The 17,871-nt window shown below is 37.8% G+C and overlaps 1 protein-coding gene across 1 annotated transcript; it reads left to right on the forward strand.

The window, feature by feature from the left end:
- Positions 1-217: 217 nt before the first annotated feature.
- On the forward strand, positions 218-12,783 carry LOC105224858 (G-protein coupled receptor Mth2). The gene is made up of 10 exons (XM_049457584.1): positions 218-365; positions 7,930-8,481; positions 8,546-8,699; positions 8,944-9,129; positions 9,876-10,127; positions 10,479-10,650; positions 10,717-10,911; positions 10,987-11,108; positions 11,374-11,447; positions 12,521-12,783. Exons 2-8 carry the CDS (start codon positions 7,966-7,968, stop codon positions 11,096-11,098), a joined length of 1,587 nt encoding a protein of 528 aa, XP_049313541.1. The 5' UTR covers positions 218-365; positions 7,930-7,965; the 3' UTR covers positions 11,099-11,108; positions 11,374-11,447; positions 12,521-12,783.
- The last annotated feature ends 5,088 nt before the right edge of the window (positions 12,784-17,871 follow it).

Below are 17,871 nucleotides of genomic sequence, written 5' to 3' on the forward strand. Positions count from 1 at the left end.
GAAATTGATAAACTATTTTTGTGTATTTTTTTGTTTTTACTTTTTGCTTTTAATTTTTGTTTACATTGACATTTCGGAGGCGTACACGAATAAATTTCGTACATATTGTCTGTTTGTGTGTGTGCGTGTGTGTCATTTTCCTTTTAATGGTTTAATTACCTCCACACACACACATACTTACAAGGCATACATGCATTTTTAAGAACACTGTTGTGTTTGTTAGCATTTATTCGGTGCCATAGCCTTTGTTCTTCGATTCCCAAAGAACATTGGCAGTTCGCGTTCACCACTTGCCGCTCACGCCAGCAATTATCGCATCGCGGCGGCTTCGTTGTTCCATTTAATTCAAAATCATTTAGCTTTGAGTAAGTTATATGTATAAAAAAGTTTATTGCAAACTTGAATTGGGTTGACAAAACTAGGTCAAATGCTGTTGTTGTTTTTAATTTGTGTACTTTAAAAGTTAAATGATGTTTTTGGCATTCATTACAAAGTGCTTGACATTGTTTCAAACGTAACATTTTCATAAACTACACTATGTGTGTGTATAAAGTGGCTGTATAAAGCTAAAGAGCATCGTTGTCTCTTACTTTGAAAGAATCTCTTTGAAATTTCCTCATTTGTGCTGTGTTAAGACTTGTTGCTTTGTTGTGTAGGTTTGTATGTGTGTGTTTTGCGGTTCAACCAGTGACCGCGTAAATTAAAAAAAATGAAAATGAGAAGAAATTCGAAGGATTAACAAAAATTACTAATAGTTTTTAGTGTGAGGAAAAGAAAGTGGCGTCAAATGTGAGAAATTCCTCTGTTAGTGTGAATAATACAAGAAAATGTGTTTTTAAGAAAAATTTATTTTTGAAAAAATTTTAAGAACTGATACTTATTTACTTATGAATCTGTTCTAATTTATGAAAAACCTAATGGGTGCTTTTCGAAATGAATATGAGTTTGAGTTAGCTATTTAAAAAAGACTAAAAAGACACTTTTCGGGATGGCCTACACCTCCTTCAGCGAATTTGGTTTTACCTCTCCGATCTACTCAAAACGGGTCCCACGCAGCGGCAATTTCAGTTTGGCGAACAAGAAAAACTCCCACGGAGCTAAATCTGATGAATACGGTGGTTGATCGATGGCATTCATTGTGCTTTTGGCTTTAAATTTGGTCACAATGGTGGCTTAATTCGATGGTGAATTATCATCGTGTAAAATCCATGAATTGTTTTTCCACAATTCCGGTCATTTTCGACGGATGTTCTTACCAACCAACGCCTCAATATAACTAAATAGTGCTCCTTTTTGACCGTCTGTCCATCCAAAACAAATTCATGATGCATCAAACCTCTAGTATCGAAAAAAATAATGAGCGTCACCTTGATTTTTGAGCGGCTTCGACGTGGTTTTTTGGGTTTCGCCTCTTTTTTTCCTTTCATTCCGATGACTGTTGACTTGTTTGCATATAAACCAATAAATCAATAACCAATAAAATCATAAACCAATGTCTCATCAGCAGTTATATTGTTCTAAATGAATGTGGGATCGGAATACGCACGATCAAGCATGTCCAAAGAGACCTGTTAAGGGTACTCTTTTTGAAAAAAATTTAGCTTTATCGGTACGAGCCGAGCAAGAACGCGTTTCATACCCAAAATTTACACCAAAATCAATCGAACGGGCTCGCTAGAGATGTCGAGCTCTCTTCCCTTCTCTCTACCACTTACCTGACGATTTTCATGCATCATTTCCTTCACTTTTTTATATTTTCTTCAGTTGAAGAGATCGAAGGTCGTCCAGCACGAGGCATGTCTTCTACGATCTCTCGACCGTCTTTGAAGGCTTTGTACCACTTGTAGACTTGGGGTTTTGATAAAACTAAATTACCGTAAGCCTTTTCCAACATATTTTTTGGAGTAGGTCTCTTTGATAGCTGTTACTTGATTTATAAATATAAAACATTTGCAAATCGTACAAATACATCTTCTTCTTCTTTACTGGCGTAGACACCGCTTACGCGATTATAGCCGAGTCAACAACAGCGCGCCAATCGTTTCTTCTCTTCGCTACGTGGCGCCAATTGGATATTCCAAGCGAGGCCAGGTCCTTCTCCACTTGGTCCTTCCACCGGAGTGGAGGTCTTCCTCTTCCTCTGCTTCCCGCGGCGGGTACTGCGTCGAATACTTTCAGAGCTGGAGTGTTTTCATCCATCCGGACAACATGACCTAGCCAGCGTAGCCGCTGTCTTTTAATTCGCTGAACTATGTCGATGTCGTCGTATATCTCGTACAGCTCATCGTTCCATCGGATGCGGTATTCGCCGTGGCCAACGCGCAAAAAGGACCATAAATCTTCCGCAGAACTTTTCTCTCGAAAAACTCGCAACGTCGACTCATCGGTTGTTGTCATCGTCCAAGCCTCTGCACCATATAGCAGGACGGGAATTATGAGCGACTTATAGAGTTTGGTTTTTGTTCGTCGAGAGAGGACTTTACTTTTCAATTGCCTACTCAGTCCGAAGTAGCACCTGTTGGCAAGAGTAATCCTGCGTTGGATTTCTAGGCTGACATTGTTGGTGGTGTTAATGCTGGTTCCTAAATAGACGAAATTATCTACAACTTCAAAGTTATGACTGTCAACAGTGACGTGAGTGCCAAGTCGCGAATACGATGACTGTTTGTTTGATGACAGGAGATATTTCGTCTTGCCCTCGTTCACTGCCAGACCCATTTGCGTTGCTTCCTTGTTCAGTCTGGAGAAAGCAGAACTAACGGCGCGGGTGTTGAGACCGATGATATCAATATCATCGGCATACGCCAGCAGCTGTACACTCTTATAAAAGATTGTACCTGCTCGGTTCAGTTCTGCAGCTCTAATAATTTTCTCCAGCAGCAGAGATTGAAAAGTCGCACGATAGGGAGTCGCCTTGTCTGAAACCTCGTTTGGTATCGAACGGCTCGGAGAGGTCCTTCCCGATCCTGACGGAGCTTTTGGTCCCGCTCAACGTCAGTTTACACAGCCGTATTAGTTTTGCGGGGAATTCAGACATTGCGGCATAAAGGCAGCTCCTTTTCGTGCTATCGAAAGCAGCTTTGAAATCGACGAATAGGTGGTGAGTGTCGATTCTCCTTTCACGGGTCTTTTCCAAGATTTGGCGCATGGTGAATATCTGGTCGGTTCTTGATTTTCCAGGCCTGAAGGCAGACTGCTAAGGTTCAATCAGTTTGTTGACGTGGGCTTTAATCTTTCACACAATACGCTCGATAGAACCTTGTACGCGATGTTGAGGAGGCTAATCCCACGGTAGTTGGCGCAGATTGTGGGGTCTCCTTTTTTATGGATTGGGCATAGCACACTTAAATTCCAATCGTTGGGCATGCTCTCATCCGACCATATTTTGCAAAGAAGCTGATGCATGCTCCTTATCAGTTCTTCGCCGCCGTGTTTGAATAGCTCGGCGGGCAATCCGTCGGCCCCTGCCGCTTTGTTGTTCTTCAGGCGGGCAACTGCTATTCGAACTTCGTCATGGTCGGGCAATGGAACGTCTGCTCCATCGTCATCGATTGGGGAATCGGGGTTCTACAGGAGTATGCTCCGGTCTTAAAACCTTCTGTAAGTCGCCGTATTTTTTCGTAGAATTTTCGAGCATTACCCCTGTCGGCCAGCTTATCAAGCGATTCATACTCACGCATTTCGGCCTCTTTCTTCTTCTTTCTGCAAATGCGTCTCGCTTCCCTCTTCAACTCTCGGTATCTATCCCATCCCGCACGTGTTGTGGTCGATCGTAACGTTGCGAGGTAGGCAGCCTGTTTTCTCTCCGCTGCGACACGGCACTCCTCATCGTACCAGCTGTTCTTTTGCACTTTCCGAAAACCAATGGTTTCGGTTGCAGCTGTACGTAAGGAGTTTGAAATGCCGTCCCACAGTTCCCTTATACCGAGTTGTTGACGAGTGCTCTCAGAGAGCAGGAGTGCAAGCCGAGTAGAAAATCGTTCGGCTGTCTGTTGTGATTGCAGCTTCTCGACGTCGAACCTTCCTTGTGTTTGTTGGCGTGCGTTTTTTGCTGCACAGAGGCGGGTGCGAATCTTGGCTGCAACAAGATAGTGGTCCGAGTCGATGTTAGGACCTCGGAGCGCACGCACATCTAAAACACTGGAGACGTGTCTTCCGTCTATCACAACATGATCGATCTGGTTGGTGGTTTTTCGATCCGGAGACAGCCAGGTAGCTTGATGTATCTTCTTATGCTGGAATCTAGTACTACAGATAACCATATTTCGGGCCCCGGCGAAGTCGATCAGCCTCAAACCATTGGGGGGTGTTTCGTCGTGGAGGCTGAATTTACCGACAGTATTGCCAAAGATACCTTCTTTGCCCACCCTGGCGTTGAAGTCGCCAAGCACGATTTTGACATCGTGGCGGGGGCATCTCTCATAAGTGCGCTCCAAGAAGGCATCTTTGGTCACATCGTCCTTCTCTTCCGTCGGGGCGTGGGCGCAAATCAGCGATATGTTGAAGAACCTCGCTTTGATGCAGTTTGTGGCTAGACATTCATCTACCGGAGTGAATGATAGTACTAGACGACGGGGTCTCTCTCTCACCACGAATCCCGCACCGAATTTGCGCTCCTTTATATGGCCACTGTAGTAAATGTCACAAGGACCTACTCGTCTTAGTCCTTGTCCCGTCCATCGCATTACTTGGACGGCGGTGATGTCAGCCTTTATCTTTACGAGGGCATCTACCAGCTGGGCAGCGGCACCTTCCCAATTAAGGGACCGGACATTCCAGGTGCATGCCCTCAAATCATAGTCCTTATTTCGTTTGCCATGGTCGTCATCAAAAGGGGGGTCTCTCATCCGAGGCTGTGTTTTCTTTTTCATTAGGGGTGCTTTTTTACGTGGCGGGTCCCAAACCCAGCGCACAACCCTAAGTAGGGGATATTTCGCCTTCTCACTTTAGCTCGCCTTCAAACGGATGTTCTTAGGCTACCCAGAGGATACTTGGTCAAAGACCGGAAGTCGTGAGCTGCTTGAGTCATATGTAAAAGAATCGTTTCTGGCCACTCCCAAGTGAATGGCGATCAGAGAACTTTCCTCACTTGCGTGAACTTCAACTACAAATACATATATTACAAAAATAAGCGTTCGAAAAAATATCAAATTATGTTTTGCGATGAAGCTCATTTTTGGTTAAATGGATAGGTTAATAAAATGTTGCATTTGGTGTGATGATAATCCACAAGCCATTGATGAGGAGGATGTAATTCAAATAGTCACTTTTTGTTGTGCTCTACGCCTCTATGATTAATGTGTTTTTGTGCCTGAATTGGAGCATGTTGATGTGGACGACCCTTGGTTTCTTCAAGATGGCGCTATATGCCATACCGCCAATGAAAGTATCAATTTATTGAAGGTAACTATTGGTGAGCGTATTATCTCATATCGTAGACATGGTCTCCAAATTTTTGTAGGGTTATATGAAGTCGCTTGTTCACAGAGATAAGCGCGGCTCGACGCTTTGGAACATCATATTCCGCATGTTATTGCTGAAATCCCGCATCATTTGCTGCAAGAAGTGGTCGAAAATTATGCCTCACGATTGAAATTTATTCGAACAAGCCGCTGCGATCATCTGTCCGCAACCATTTATAAAACATAATGGCAAACACTTATCTCTGCAATAAAGCTAAATTATTGGCCAAAATATTAACATCAGTAAGTTAATGGATTTGTTCCAATATACCCAATACATCGGTAATTTTTTTGCCGATATGAATATTTTAAGTTACTGTAAATAACTCAAATAGCGCTGGTATGTCAAAACGTTCATTAGTATTTATAATATCAAAAATGTCGAACTTTATGACGAAGTTGGCCAAATTCCGTAATTTAAAAGGCAACCTACGTAAATGTACATATAGGATAGTGCTCTCAATATGTGCATCACATAGGTGTGAAAACTTATACGTTTGATTACATTAAAAAATCTTTAAAATTATTATTGTTGGGGAAAAATTCTTGGAAATTAATGGAAAGATATAAATAGTTTCTGGTTAAGTAAGAATGGGGTTGATGGTATAACAAGAATATATGTGGATAATACGAAAACGTACAGGTAAATTTATGTGCAAATAAAATCTCTCTCTCTCTATATGTATATACATATATATTGTACATATATTTATATGCATAATATAAATATACACATATTTCATTAGTCATGAAACCACCTATTACTGAATCCATAAATTACTTTAATCCCCACAAAAAACGACACACCTATAGAATACCTTGTTTCATTGGTGTTAATTTTAAATATATTTGTGAGTAAAAAAGAATAGTGGGCATAAAGTGCAAAAAAAAAAATAATTTCAAAAGTGATCAAATTTGACGCGGACTGACAAAAAATACTATATATTCGCAAGCGTGCCAACGATTAGTCCAATTTGCCAACATAAACCACAGCTGGGATGGCCTTAAGTGCCTTCATCATATTTCGGACTTTTCGGCTCATTTTAAGAGCATCATTTTATATTGGTGGAAAGTTTTGACCTGATATTTGCAAGTCCACGTCCCGTAGGAAATACAGATGCGTTTAATGAATGAATGTCCTTAGTTATGCTGTTCAAGCTATCTTTTCCGACCTCGACGTCGACATTTTAAGTTGAAGTTGTAAGCTGAATGTTGATTCTACTTTAATAGCATCCACTGGATTTAGAAACATGAATTCGTAGACTGTGAGAAGTGGTGACCAACCGATCTAAGTCTTTAGTAGTTTTTGGCTTATTCGTGGCTTTAACCGCCCAAACTAGCGTTAACAGAGGTGATGCTGTTTGAGAGTATCTAAAAGAAAGCTATGCTATGGAATGATCTCAACAGTTGTATCATACTAAATATTATAAAATTTTGTATTAAATAGTGATAGAAACACGTGTATATGAGGACGAAGCTGCCGGTTTATTAGCCATCACTTAACTTTTACAACCGCTCACTTTGAATGGACATTTGCTTAAGAGGCTATACCAATGTGACACTTTCAAAAAAATAATTTTTTTTTATTTGCTTTTTGATAGCTTATATTTCCATAAATATCCTGTGAAATCGAGAAGGTCGTATGTTGAATAGTTTTTGGATGGCAGCGTTCTAAAGAGCGACCGCTCGGAGATGCAAACATACATATAAGTATGTATAGTATAAGTGAAATTTTAAACGCGTTTTTCTCGAAATGCCATTTTTCAAAATTGCTGAGATCATAACACAACGAGAAATTGCCCGATCGACTTCAAATTAAAACTCAGTATTTTTGAATACATTCACTATACAATGACCTACTATCTTTTTGGTTGGTTGAAAATTGTCAATTTGGCATTTAAAAAACGAATATTTTTGACCTAAAAAAATGATTTTTTTTTCTCAAAATTACGCCTTTTTGTTAATTTTCGATATTTTTCAAAGGTCATAGGTCATTGTATAGAAAATATCTTTAAGTTTAATAAATTTTTCAAATTTTTTTGTTTTAGCTACTCATTCGGCCGGAATCATGCCAGCAGTTGGCACACTTTTTTTTTGGCCCCTCCGAAGACAGCCCATAACTCAGTTATTTTTCAACATTTTTGTAAAAAAAAAATCTTAAAATATAACTGAAAATGAACTTTTTTACGTTTAATCGCGTACTTTCTTTTAAAAAAAAATCACGAAAATCGCCTAATTTTTCATGTGTCACACTGGTATAACCCCTTACTGAATGAGTAACACTGCCAAAGGTCGCATTCTGAAGACTTTAAGTTCACATAATGTGAGCGTCACGGGAGTGAATTTCATTGACGATTTAACATAAGTTCTGGGGAATTCTGCTAACGACGCTCGATGTGTCACAGCAGCATACAAGCCCTGTATATGCGAAGCGAATTAAGAAACAATTTATTTTTTATTATTTCAGCATTTCCCAGAATTTGACGCTTCGCAAACAAAACTAATGTTTGGTCAAATCTCTTTACTACTCTTTGGAGTATGCTTACTCTTTGGTAATGCACAAAGTGCGTTGTCAGAGATACCCAATTGCGTGTTTGAAGACACGGTCAACTTGACAGCCAGCATCAAATTCGGCAATGGCTCATACCTCCATGAGGGACTGTTGGTGCCGGCACATTTGACTGGTCGATATGACTATATCGAGTTGTACGATGGTGAACGCAAGCAAGTGGAGCCACACGTACGCGGTTGTGTGTGTCAACTGAAGAAGTGTGTGAGATTCTGCTGTCATCCCAGAGCGGATATGTACCGGTTAAGTAAAGACTCACCGTCGCTCTGTGCGGAAGAGCTGAATGAAGAGCTGAAATACTCACCATACGTAAACGTTACGCTACATAACAGTAGTCGCGTCTTGATGCATGTGCTGGATGAGTTTGTCGTGCAGCAGGGGATACCATGCACAAATGGCTATATGCTAATGCCACATATGTACGAAGAGGATCAGTGGGAGTTGCGAGAGGTAAAAAGTGTAATTTCATATTATTTGCTAAATATATTAGTTTTTATTTATAAACATTCCATAGGATGGTACTTTATATCGCCTAGCTGACGCGCAGGTTTTATCTAGACGTGAGTATTGCCTGCAATCGTACGCAGTTGGAAACACATATGTACTAAATCCAATGAACTGTCCCATGACCTACGAGCCACCTCCAACAATTATGCTGAATACGATAAGTAAGTATAGTAAGCGAGGCAGTGAGTACAAATGAGAGGAAGAGAGTAAAAATGAGAATGAAAGCAAGAGAGTATGAATGAGAGAAAAAGAAAAAGTGAATGAGAACGGGAGGGAGGAAGCAAGAGGGAAAGAGAGCGATTGAGAGTTACAGAGAAAGAGAGAGCGTGAGCGTGAGCGTGCAAGAGAGCAAGCCCATTTTCGGTTTTTTAAAAATAAAAAAAAAAAATGTTTGTTTCTTTCCAGTTATGCTGATTTCGGCGCCATTTCTCTATATAACCATCCTAGTTTATTGGCTAATTCCGGAATTGTGGAACCTGCATACCAAGTGCCTAATTTGTTATCTAATTTCATTAGCTGTTGGCACGACGTTGATTGTAATGGTCAATATGCGAGAAGCTAACTATGAAAATACTATTTGCGGTATTATTGGTGAGTTTTTTCATTCATCTGTAGTTTAGAGAGATATCTACATATGTATATATAAAATACATAAATCTGATGGATCAACGAGTAATTCAATGGATGCAGAGCAAATGTGGAGTCAATCCTTAGGAAGCCAGTAAGTTGGTTTAGATATTTTATGAGTCAAGGGTCATGGGTTTCGCCAAAAGATCTTAGAGATACATAAAAGAAATCATTTTAAAATGTTTATGGAACCAGATCCAGCATAAGGACATGAACTAATGTGCGTTTCTTGTCGGAGAATGGAGCTGAATTCTAGGAAAATCTTATAGTTAGTAATTATAATTAAAGCTTTATATATAAAGTTAAGTGATATGGTACTGGGGCTTTCAATGTAGGCATAAAATGGTGAACTGCTGTCTAAACAATTCCTGCATAGAGACAGAAAATACACTTTCTACTTCAAAATGACGATCGTAGACATTCATTTGGAACTGATCCTTAAGTTATTGTGCGGCTCTCTCTCTCTTGTCTCAAAATCTCTCACAGTTTACACCTAGAAACGAGTAAAGACTCTTGAAAAAAATAGATTAATTACACTCAAGGTTACCTAAGCATCTAAGCATTGTAGGATTTCAGATGATACGCAACAGTTTCAAAAATATACGAGTTATAAACGGAATACCCTAATAGATCGTGTATTTACAATAAATCTTAAACCTCAAAAAACGTTATAAAAAGCTCGTCTATATATATTTTTTTCTTTTTGCTAGGTTTCGTCGCCTACTATTTTCTTACAGCCGTATTTTTCTGGCTCAATGTGGTATGCTACGATGTTTGGCAAAATTTCTGCCGCTCGAAAGGCAATGTACAACATTTGTCTCAACGAAAACAATTTATGTATTACTCTCTCTATGGTTGGGGATTACCAGCGCTACTGACCGTCCTGACTATGGGTTTGCAGTATTCAAATCTACCAATCTACCTTAAGTCGGGTATTGGATATTCACACTGCTGGCTAAAGAGTAAGTTAATATGACCGAATAAAATAGAATAATTGAGCGAAATTTTTGTGTGACGTCACTCTAGCAATATGGATTGAGCTGATAAGAAAAATTAATTCTAATAACTTTTGGTAAAAATTGTCTTTAACTAAAACCTTAACCTTTCATGCGTTTCTTTAACCTTGAATGTTGGGTAAATATACCCGAAGCAAAATTAAATCGCTAAGTGACGTCAGCAAAAGCGTTGTTGTCGACCAAGCTCACTATGAACCGATTAACGGTGCAAGAAAAAGCTTAACTGTTATCAATCTATCTGATCTGTAAAAAAAATATATATAAATGTTATTAAATGTATATTCCACTCTCATAAAGCTGACGACTGGTCCGCTATGATCTATTTCTATGGACCATGCCTGCTGCTCATAATTTTCAACATTGCCATATTCGTTTTGACCATAAAAAAGATATATAAAATGAGAAGTGAAATGCAGACATCGGTTGAGAGTAAAGATAGCAGACGAAAATTGCGTTCGCATAAGAGAAAGTGAGTCTCCTCTTGGTTTTTATCGCTACTTTATTGTATAAATACGAATGTTTTATTACATTCCAGTGTTTGGCTCTTCTTTCGCCTCTTCACTGTCATGGGTATCGGCTGGCTGTTGGAGATAATCGGCTACATGGTGGGCAATAACAGTGATTACACGATTTTCTTTCAAATCGCAGATGTCTACAATGCTGCACAGGGCCTGATCATTTTTGCCATTCTGGTGTTGAAGAAGAAAGTGCTGTTGCTCATAAAGAAAAGGTAACGAACTTATTGAAAGTTCTTTGTTTAATAAATTGGCCATATAAAACGTTTTTATTGAATGCTACGCTAAAGAATTCTGTGCACGAAAAGTTCGGACGCCACAGACTCTGCCGAATCGCAGTGCTCTGAAGAAGAGATAGCTTTGCGAAGTATGACAAACGAAGTTCCACAGATTTTGAAATAAACGAAAATGGGTAAAAACAAATGTTTTCTAGTACCGTTATTTGTGTTATGTGCTGTTTTGTGTTATGGTGGTTTGGTTTCATTTTGGTTGCTTGCTCTTTTGGGGGTTTTGGGTTTTAGCGTTTTTTAATCAATGTATGCCTAGTGTTATGACTAACAAATACTTTTTCACATTAAAATATAAGGCATGGTTCACACTTTTTAAATATTTAACATTTTTGGTTTCTGAATTTTTGCATTACTAGTATTTTAATTTAAATATTACTCCATTTTTAGGCCATACCAAACGAAGTATATTATCAATGTGGATTCTCCAAATTCTCGAATGCAGTTCCCAGCGTCCTTATTGTGTGAGTATATTTAATTGTTTTTGCTGTTTTCGGTATTAAAAGCGCTTAGTTTGAGAAAATTTTTGTCTAATTAACCTTTTTGACGCAGTAGGAGACCTTTTTTAGATTCTCTTTTCGCTCTTGCTAACTGCAATTAGATTTTCAGCTCTACCGTCAATTTAGTCTTGTAAGTATGTAGGCCAAGAGCTTTTTGCAAAATTTGCCACAACGACGTCACAGAGATGCCCAACGTTTAAGAACGACATTGTAAATTTTAATAATTTCGACACGTTGTTGGATCGTATGTCTTTCCATGATAGAATAGCAAACCTTACTGAGGAGAAATATCAAAAGAGCGGAAAAATTTATTACCCTTTAAAATTAAAATAAGACGTTGGGATCTATGCGTATGAGCCCGAAACATAACAGCAATCGACCGTGTGGGTCTTCCAAGACGAGCCAAATCCAACGAAAGTTGTTCGTGGAAGAAGCACTTCGAAGCAAATGGTCGCCTGTTTCTTCGGCAAAACTGGTCATGTGGCGACTGTTCCGCTTGAGCAACGTAGGACGGTCAATTCTGAGTGGTACACCACCATTTGTTTGCCTGAAGTCTTCGGAGAAATTCGAAAAACGAACAAGAGAAGACGAATCATTGTTCACCATGACAATGCGAGCTCTCACAAATCGGCTCAAACCAGCGCCTTTTTGACCGGCCAAAACGTAATTGATGGGTCATCCGCCGTACAGCCCTGACTTGGCACCCAATGACTTCTTTTTATTCCCACACATCAAGAAAATAATGCATGGTCAACAATTTTCGTCGCCAGAAGATGCTGTTGAAGCATTCAAAAACCATGTTTTGGAGGTGTCTCAATCGGAGTGGAAAAAGTGCTTCGAAAATTGGTTTGAGCGCATGCAAAAGTGTATAAATCTTGATGGAGAATATTTTGAAAAACAATAAAACCATTTTCGTTGATAAATATTCCTATTTTCATTATTAGGCTAGAAATATATATAGCAGCCCTCGTACTACTACTTTTTGTACTTTCTCTTGATACCCATTCTTACTTTTATATATTTTTTTTTATTTGCAGAGAATGTTGGAAACTCGCAACTGAATCTAGAAAATGAAGAGATTAAACATATTTATTAAGTTAATTTAATTTATTTTTAATTTCTTAAGCATTAAGTGGATTTTTAATGTTTATTTTTAAGTGCACTTTTATTTTATACCGAGCTTAACATGCATTCATACATACTTATGTACACAGACTTGTTGCCGGGTCCGTTATCAAGGCAGGAAACTTAAGAACTCACAAAATAAAAAATTAAAGAGGAAATAAAAACGAAAAATAATTATGCATTAGTATTATTTTTTTAATATCTGTAAAATTGGAAGTACTTATTATGAGTCATAATTATAAATTCTGGTAAATGTTGGGTAGTCGAAAGAGTCTTTTCGTATTTCTAATCAAACTTCAACTTATTTTTTTTTATATTTATACTAACAAATAAATAAATCATGTACCATTTTGGTCGACCACTTTTTGCCATTTATCCGCTAGAGGCAAATTTCATTGGTGCCTTGCGTGGCATTCTTTCCTTTTTTATAAAATTTCAAAATGTAGCGAATTTCTTCATTATTTTCACTCATTTTTGAACAGCTGTAACTTTTTTTCAACTTCCATGAAGTTCATTTTTTGAATGAATGAAGCTTAAAATGGCACTTTTCCAACATTATATGGTATGACACAACGACATTTATTGACAAAAATAAAAGACTTTTTGACTTCGAAAACACATTCGTCGAAATATTATTTTCTAGGCTGGTATGACTGTCAACGACATCTGTGCCAAATGTCACATCTTATCGCGAGACGCGTTGACGACGAACCACGTCCAAGACGGCCATCATCATTAACTGATGATCAACACGTCCAAAAAATAAAGGAATTGGTAGTTGATAATCGACAGTCAGAGATCTTACTGACATCGTTAGAATAAAGAAAGAATCAGTGAAAATCATTTTGAAAGATTTGGGTCTAAGAAAACTGAAAGCACGATTGGTTCAAAACCTCTCAGTTTTTCCGAAAAGGCGGTAACGTCATATTTTGTAGGCGATAATAAAGATATGTATTAAAATGGATGAAAATGTAGCTTTTGTTAGTCCGAATCAAATTTGATCAGATCGTAAATCTTTCAAAAACCTCTATCAACTTAATTTAGTTTGTTAGATTGCATCAACTAATAGCTATTAAGTTCATATCTGTAATAATAACAGATCAATTGGTTGGATTATAGCGGTCCCTCAACTTTTCGATACCATTTTTGTAGTACGAATTGTCCATTTGCTTCAAAACTGGCCACAGTTTTGGCGATAACCTCTTCATTCGACGAAAATTTCTTCCCAACGAGCAATATTTTGAGATCTGAGAACAGGAAATAGTCGCTGGGACCAGATCTGGAGAATGCGAAAGCTATTCGAAGCCCAATTCATGAATTTTTGCCATCGTTTTCTCTGACTTGTGAGACGGTGCATTGTTTTGGCAAAACATCACTTTCTTTTTCTTTAAATGTGACCGTTTTTCGACGATTTTGTCCTTCGAATGGTTCAATAACGCTATGTAATTCCTTTTTAAAGGTAAGTAGTCAATAAAATTAAATCCATGTGATCCCAAAATATAGATGCTGTAATCTTGTTAGCCGACTGTTGCATTTTTCCACGCTTTGGAACGGTTTCACCGTATACAGTCCACTTAGATGACTGTCGATTGGAGTTTGGTGTGAAATGTTGGAGTAATGTTTCGTCCATTATCACATATCGGCGCAAAAACTCGAGTTTATTACGCTTGAACATCTCCAAACACCGCTCTGAATCATTAACCTCGTCGTTGTTTTTGGTCAAAAGTGTGATCGCTCGGGACCCACTTTGCACAGAGCATTCTCATGCCCAAATATTGGTGAATGATATGATGTGCAAATTTGTTTGAGTGCTTGCTAACTTGAACAACTTCATTTTACGGTCATCCGAAATTATTTTGTGAATGTTTTTGATGTTTTCGGCGGTAATCGTCTCTTTGGGCGTTCACCGTCTTCGGTGCTCATTTTACCACGTCTTAACTTAGCATAACAATTCTTGATGGTTGATTTTCCCAGGGCATTGTCCGGAAACTTGTTATCAAGCCAAATTTTTGCTTCAACTGTATTTTTTTTTTATCAAGAAGTAACTTTTTATCAACACGAGAAATTTCTTTTAATTTATTTTATTTTTTTTCTCAAAAGTTGCTTCACGCGAAATGATATGATTCACATACTAAAGATCCGACAGCTGAATTCTAAGTCTTTATTTTATAGCTAATACATTTTAAGTAATTTGTAGAAAACTTATATATAATATGTACATATTTACAAATGAGACTTTCTATTTCAGTTATTTGAAAGTTTCAGCTTCTAAAAGCTTTAGCGCAATTATTTACAAGATCAGTTGGTTTTCATTGACTGCAGTACAGTATAGCATAGTTTTAGGCTCCAAACCTGCTGGACAATATTGAAAGCTTTGCGGTTTTAAAATTAAATTCTTAATGCAATACGTATTTTTGTATTATTGGCATAGTTGCTTGCGGTTTTTGAATTATTATATTTTTCTTCTTACCGCGATTGAGGCGGGTAGAATTGGAATATGTATGGTCGACATCAAATGCGTTAAAGAATTGTATTTGGAATAAATTGTATTTTTAGAAAATGAAATTACGTAAAGTTTTAAAAATACCGAAGACGATATATGTATGTACGTCGTCCAAAAGTGGCTCTTACGGGCAAAAACATCACATATTTTTCTCTGGGTTGGAAAATCCAAAATTGGCGTATGACCCGGCTAACTGAAACTTGATTGGAAACACCGCGTTGTTTTATCAAGGCGAATGCCTGATATTGAAGCAAAATAAATCGTTTATAGAAAATTTTATATAAATAGTTAGAAGATCGTTTAATTCTTAGTTATCAAAAATAAATAAAAAAATTGAAAACTTTCAAGAATTAAGAATTGAAAAAGTTTGCATGGGAACCATATTTTCCATTTGAAAATTGGATGCCAGAATCTAGCCAACCAAACGCTTATCTTACTTATAGTATATTATTCATAATTGGGAGGAATAAAAGCTTATTTACAACAATATAAAAATGAAAAACAATTACCAGAGACGAAAAGCGAATTTTTAATATATCATTCTACTTTTTTATTGGCTAATTTGCAACGCTTCTTATAAATATTACTTGGTCCCATTTCTCGCCATAAATATGTAAATGTTTAGAAGTAATTCTTATGTGTATGTTCATATGTATCACCTCAATGCCAACATCGGAAGAGTTCCACTGAAATTCAACAACATAAATTATAGTATTATACTAGGAAACAGTATGGTCTCATACATAGGCTGCTATATGATAATTTCTTTGGTACTAGGCAACGCTGAAGGTGCTACATCCTGACATTTCCATTGGAAATGTTTGACAATTGTTTTTAGCATAAAATCACTCAGAAACGTTTTTGTCCAGTTAATTCGTGAATTTGTTTTTCATTTACAGGGTGAATTTAAAAAATTCATTCTCGGCCAAAAAATGGAATTAACTCGTGAAGCAGTTTTCGTGCGATCATTTTTCACAACTTTCAAAGACGAATTCCATGAAGGTTCGTCCCAAAAACAGGCCGCTGTGCCAGAAAACATCGATGCCATACGTTGGAACTGATAATGCAAGACCGTCATGTAAACATACCTTGCATATAGAGGCCTGCCTTATGCATTTCTTCCCACCAACATTACATTCGATATTGTCATGAACACCTGGCCTGTAAAAAATTTTGCTCTCGTTGGAATTCCCGCCACATTTGACAATCGCTCAAAAAAAGGCTCGGTGTGGATTGGTGTAAGAAATGCTGAAAAAATACGATCGCTGCTGTGCTTCAAATCAGGTGACGTTTATAAGATCAAGGTGCGACAGGATGACGATGAGGTCAGTATGGAGAGTCCTATGCGTAAACACATGAGCCCGTGAAACAAAACAGCAATGCTGACCAGTGACGTGATGGTCTTCCAACGACGAACCAAGGCACCACGAAAAAAAGCAATTTTTCCGTTGATAAATATGCCTATTTTCATTATTAGGCCAGAAATATATATAGCAGCCCTCGTAGTAGATGCGAATTTTAAAAAAATTTTGTGGTCTGAAAATTGACTTCTCTGAACTTGTTTATTTAAAATTACTAATTTTTATTTGGATATAACATAAATACATATGTGTATCGAATGTTAATATATTCGAAAATATTCCCCCAAAATTTGATGATGGTCGGGTTAATAATTTCCGAGATACCAACGTATTTGTGAACATTTTTTAACTTAGTGCAATCGGTTCTGAAAAATTCCAAAGTGGCTGGTCCGATCGACTGCATATTTTTTACTTGAAAATTTCTACTTGCAATCTTCAGTCTTCAATCGCTTCGCTCTATGGGCTCTTGATAAGTTCCAAGAAGATCCGACGTTTTCGAGCCAAATTTTGTTCGGCGATGTGTCATATTTCAGACTCAGTGAGACGAAGAGCAACCTGAAGACATTCAAGATCTGCCAAGATCAGGGAAATAAACATTTACTTGAAACATGATGAAGTTCACCTTTGAGCTTCAAACGTCGCACGAAGTTATCATTATCCAAAAGGCCTTTGAAACTATTTGTTAATAAGATTTTCCCTTCTTTGGTTTTTAAAGCATATACTTTTTCTGAAAGTAGCAAACTCAGTTGAAATCCATTCAATACTTCTCTAGAAATCTCAAATCTTCGCCGAATGTATCCAACAGAGAAATGTACACTGAGACCCTGCAGTATTCTTCTCAAGTTCTCAGACAGAAATTTTCGCGTTTTGTTTGCAGATTCGCAGATTCTTGGTTTTTCTTCGTCAACTTTCAGTTCTACCGCCATTTTTTCGTATCTGAATAAATGGATTGAAAATGTTCCTCAGCTTTTTGTCTTCGATTTTGGAACGTTACAAGCAGTGTATCTAACATATTTGATGCCTTTGCCAGATGGATCGATGATTTCTGAAGAATCACGCTGAGTGAATGAGTTAGCGGCTAACATTTGAAAGAGATAATCTCCAAAAAACAAATGGCAAAGAATTTTCTTTCGAATGATAATAAACATTCTCAATTAAAATTGAAATTTTTGTGTTTTTTCTTTAAAAAAGTAGGGAACCTCGAAATTAATCACTTTTTAGTAACACTTTGGTTCATGGATTTGAGATGATTTTAAGCAGAAAATTTTTCTTCACCGCCAGATACCTTTTTTCGGAGGTCCTGCTTGAGATCGGCTATGGGATCAAGGGAATTTGTGGAAAATTGAAGGAATGCTCCAATAAAAACATGGTACATACGTCCTTTACCAGCAAGGGCGAC

The sequence above is a fragment of the Bactrocera dorsalis genome, chromosome 5 (assembly GCF_023373825.1).
Source record: "Bactrocera dorsalis isolate Fly_Bdor chromosome 5, ASM2337382v1, whole genome shotgun sequence".
Lineage (NCBI taxonomy): Eukaryota > Metazoa > Arthropoda > Insecta > Diptera > Tephritidae > Bactrocera > Bactrocera dorsalis.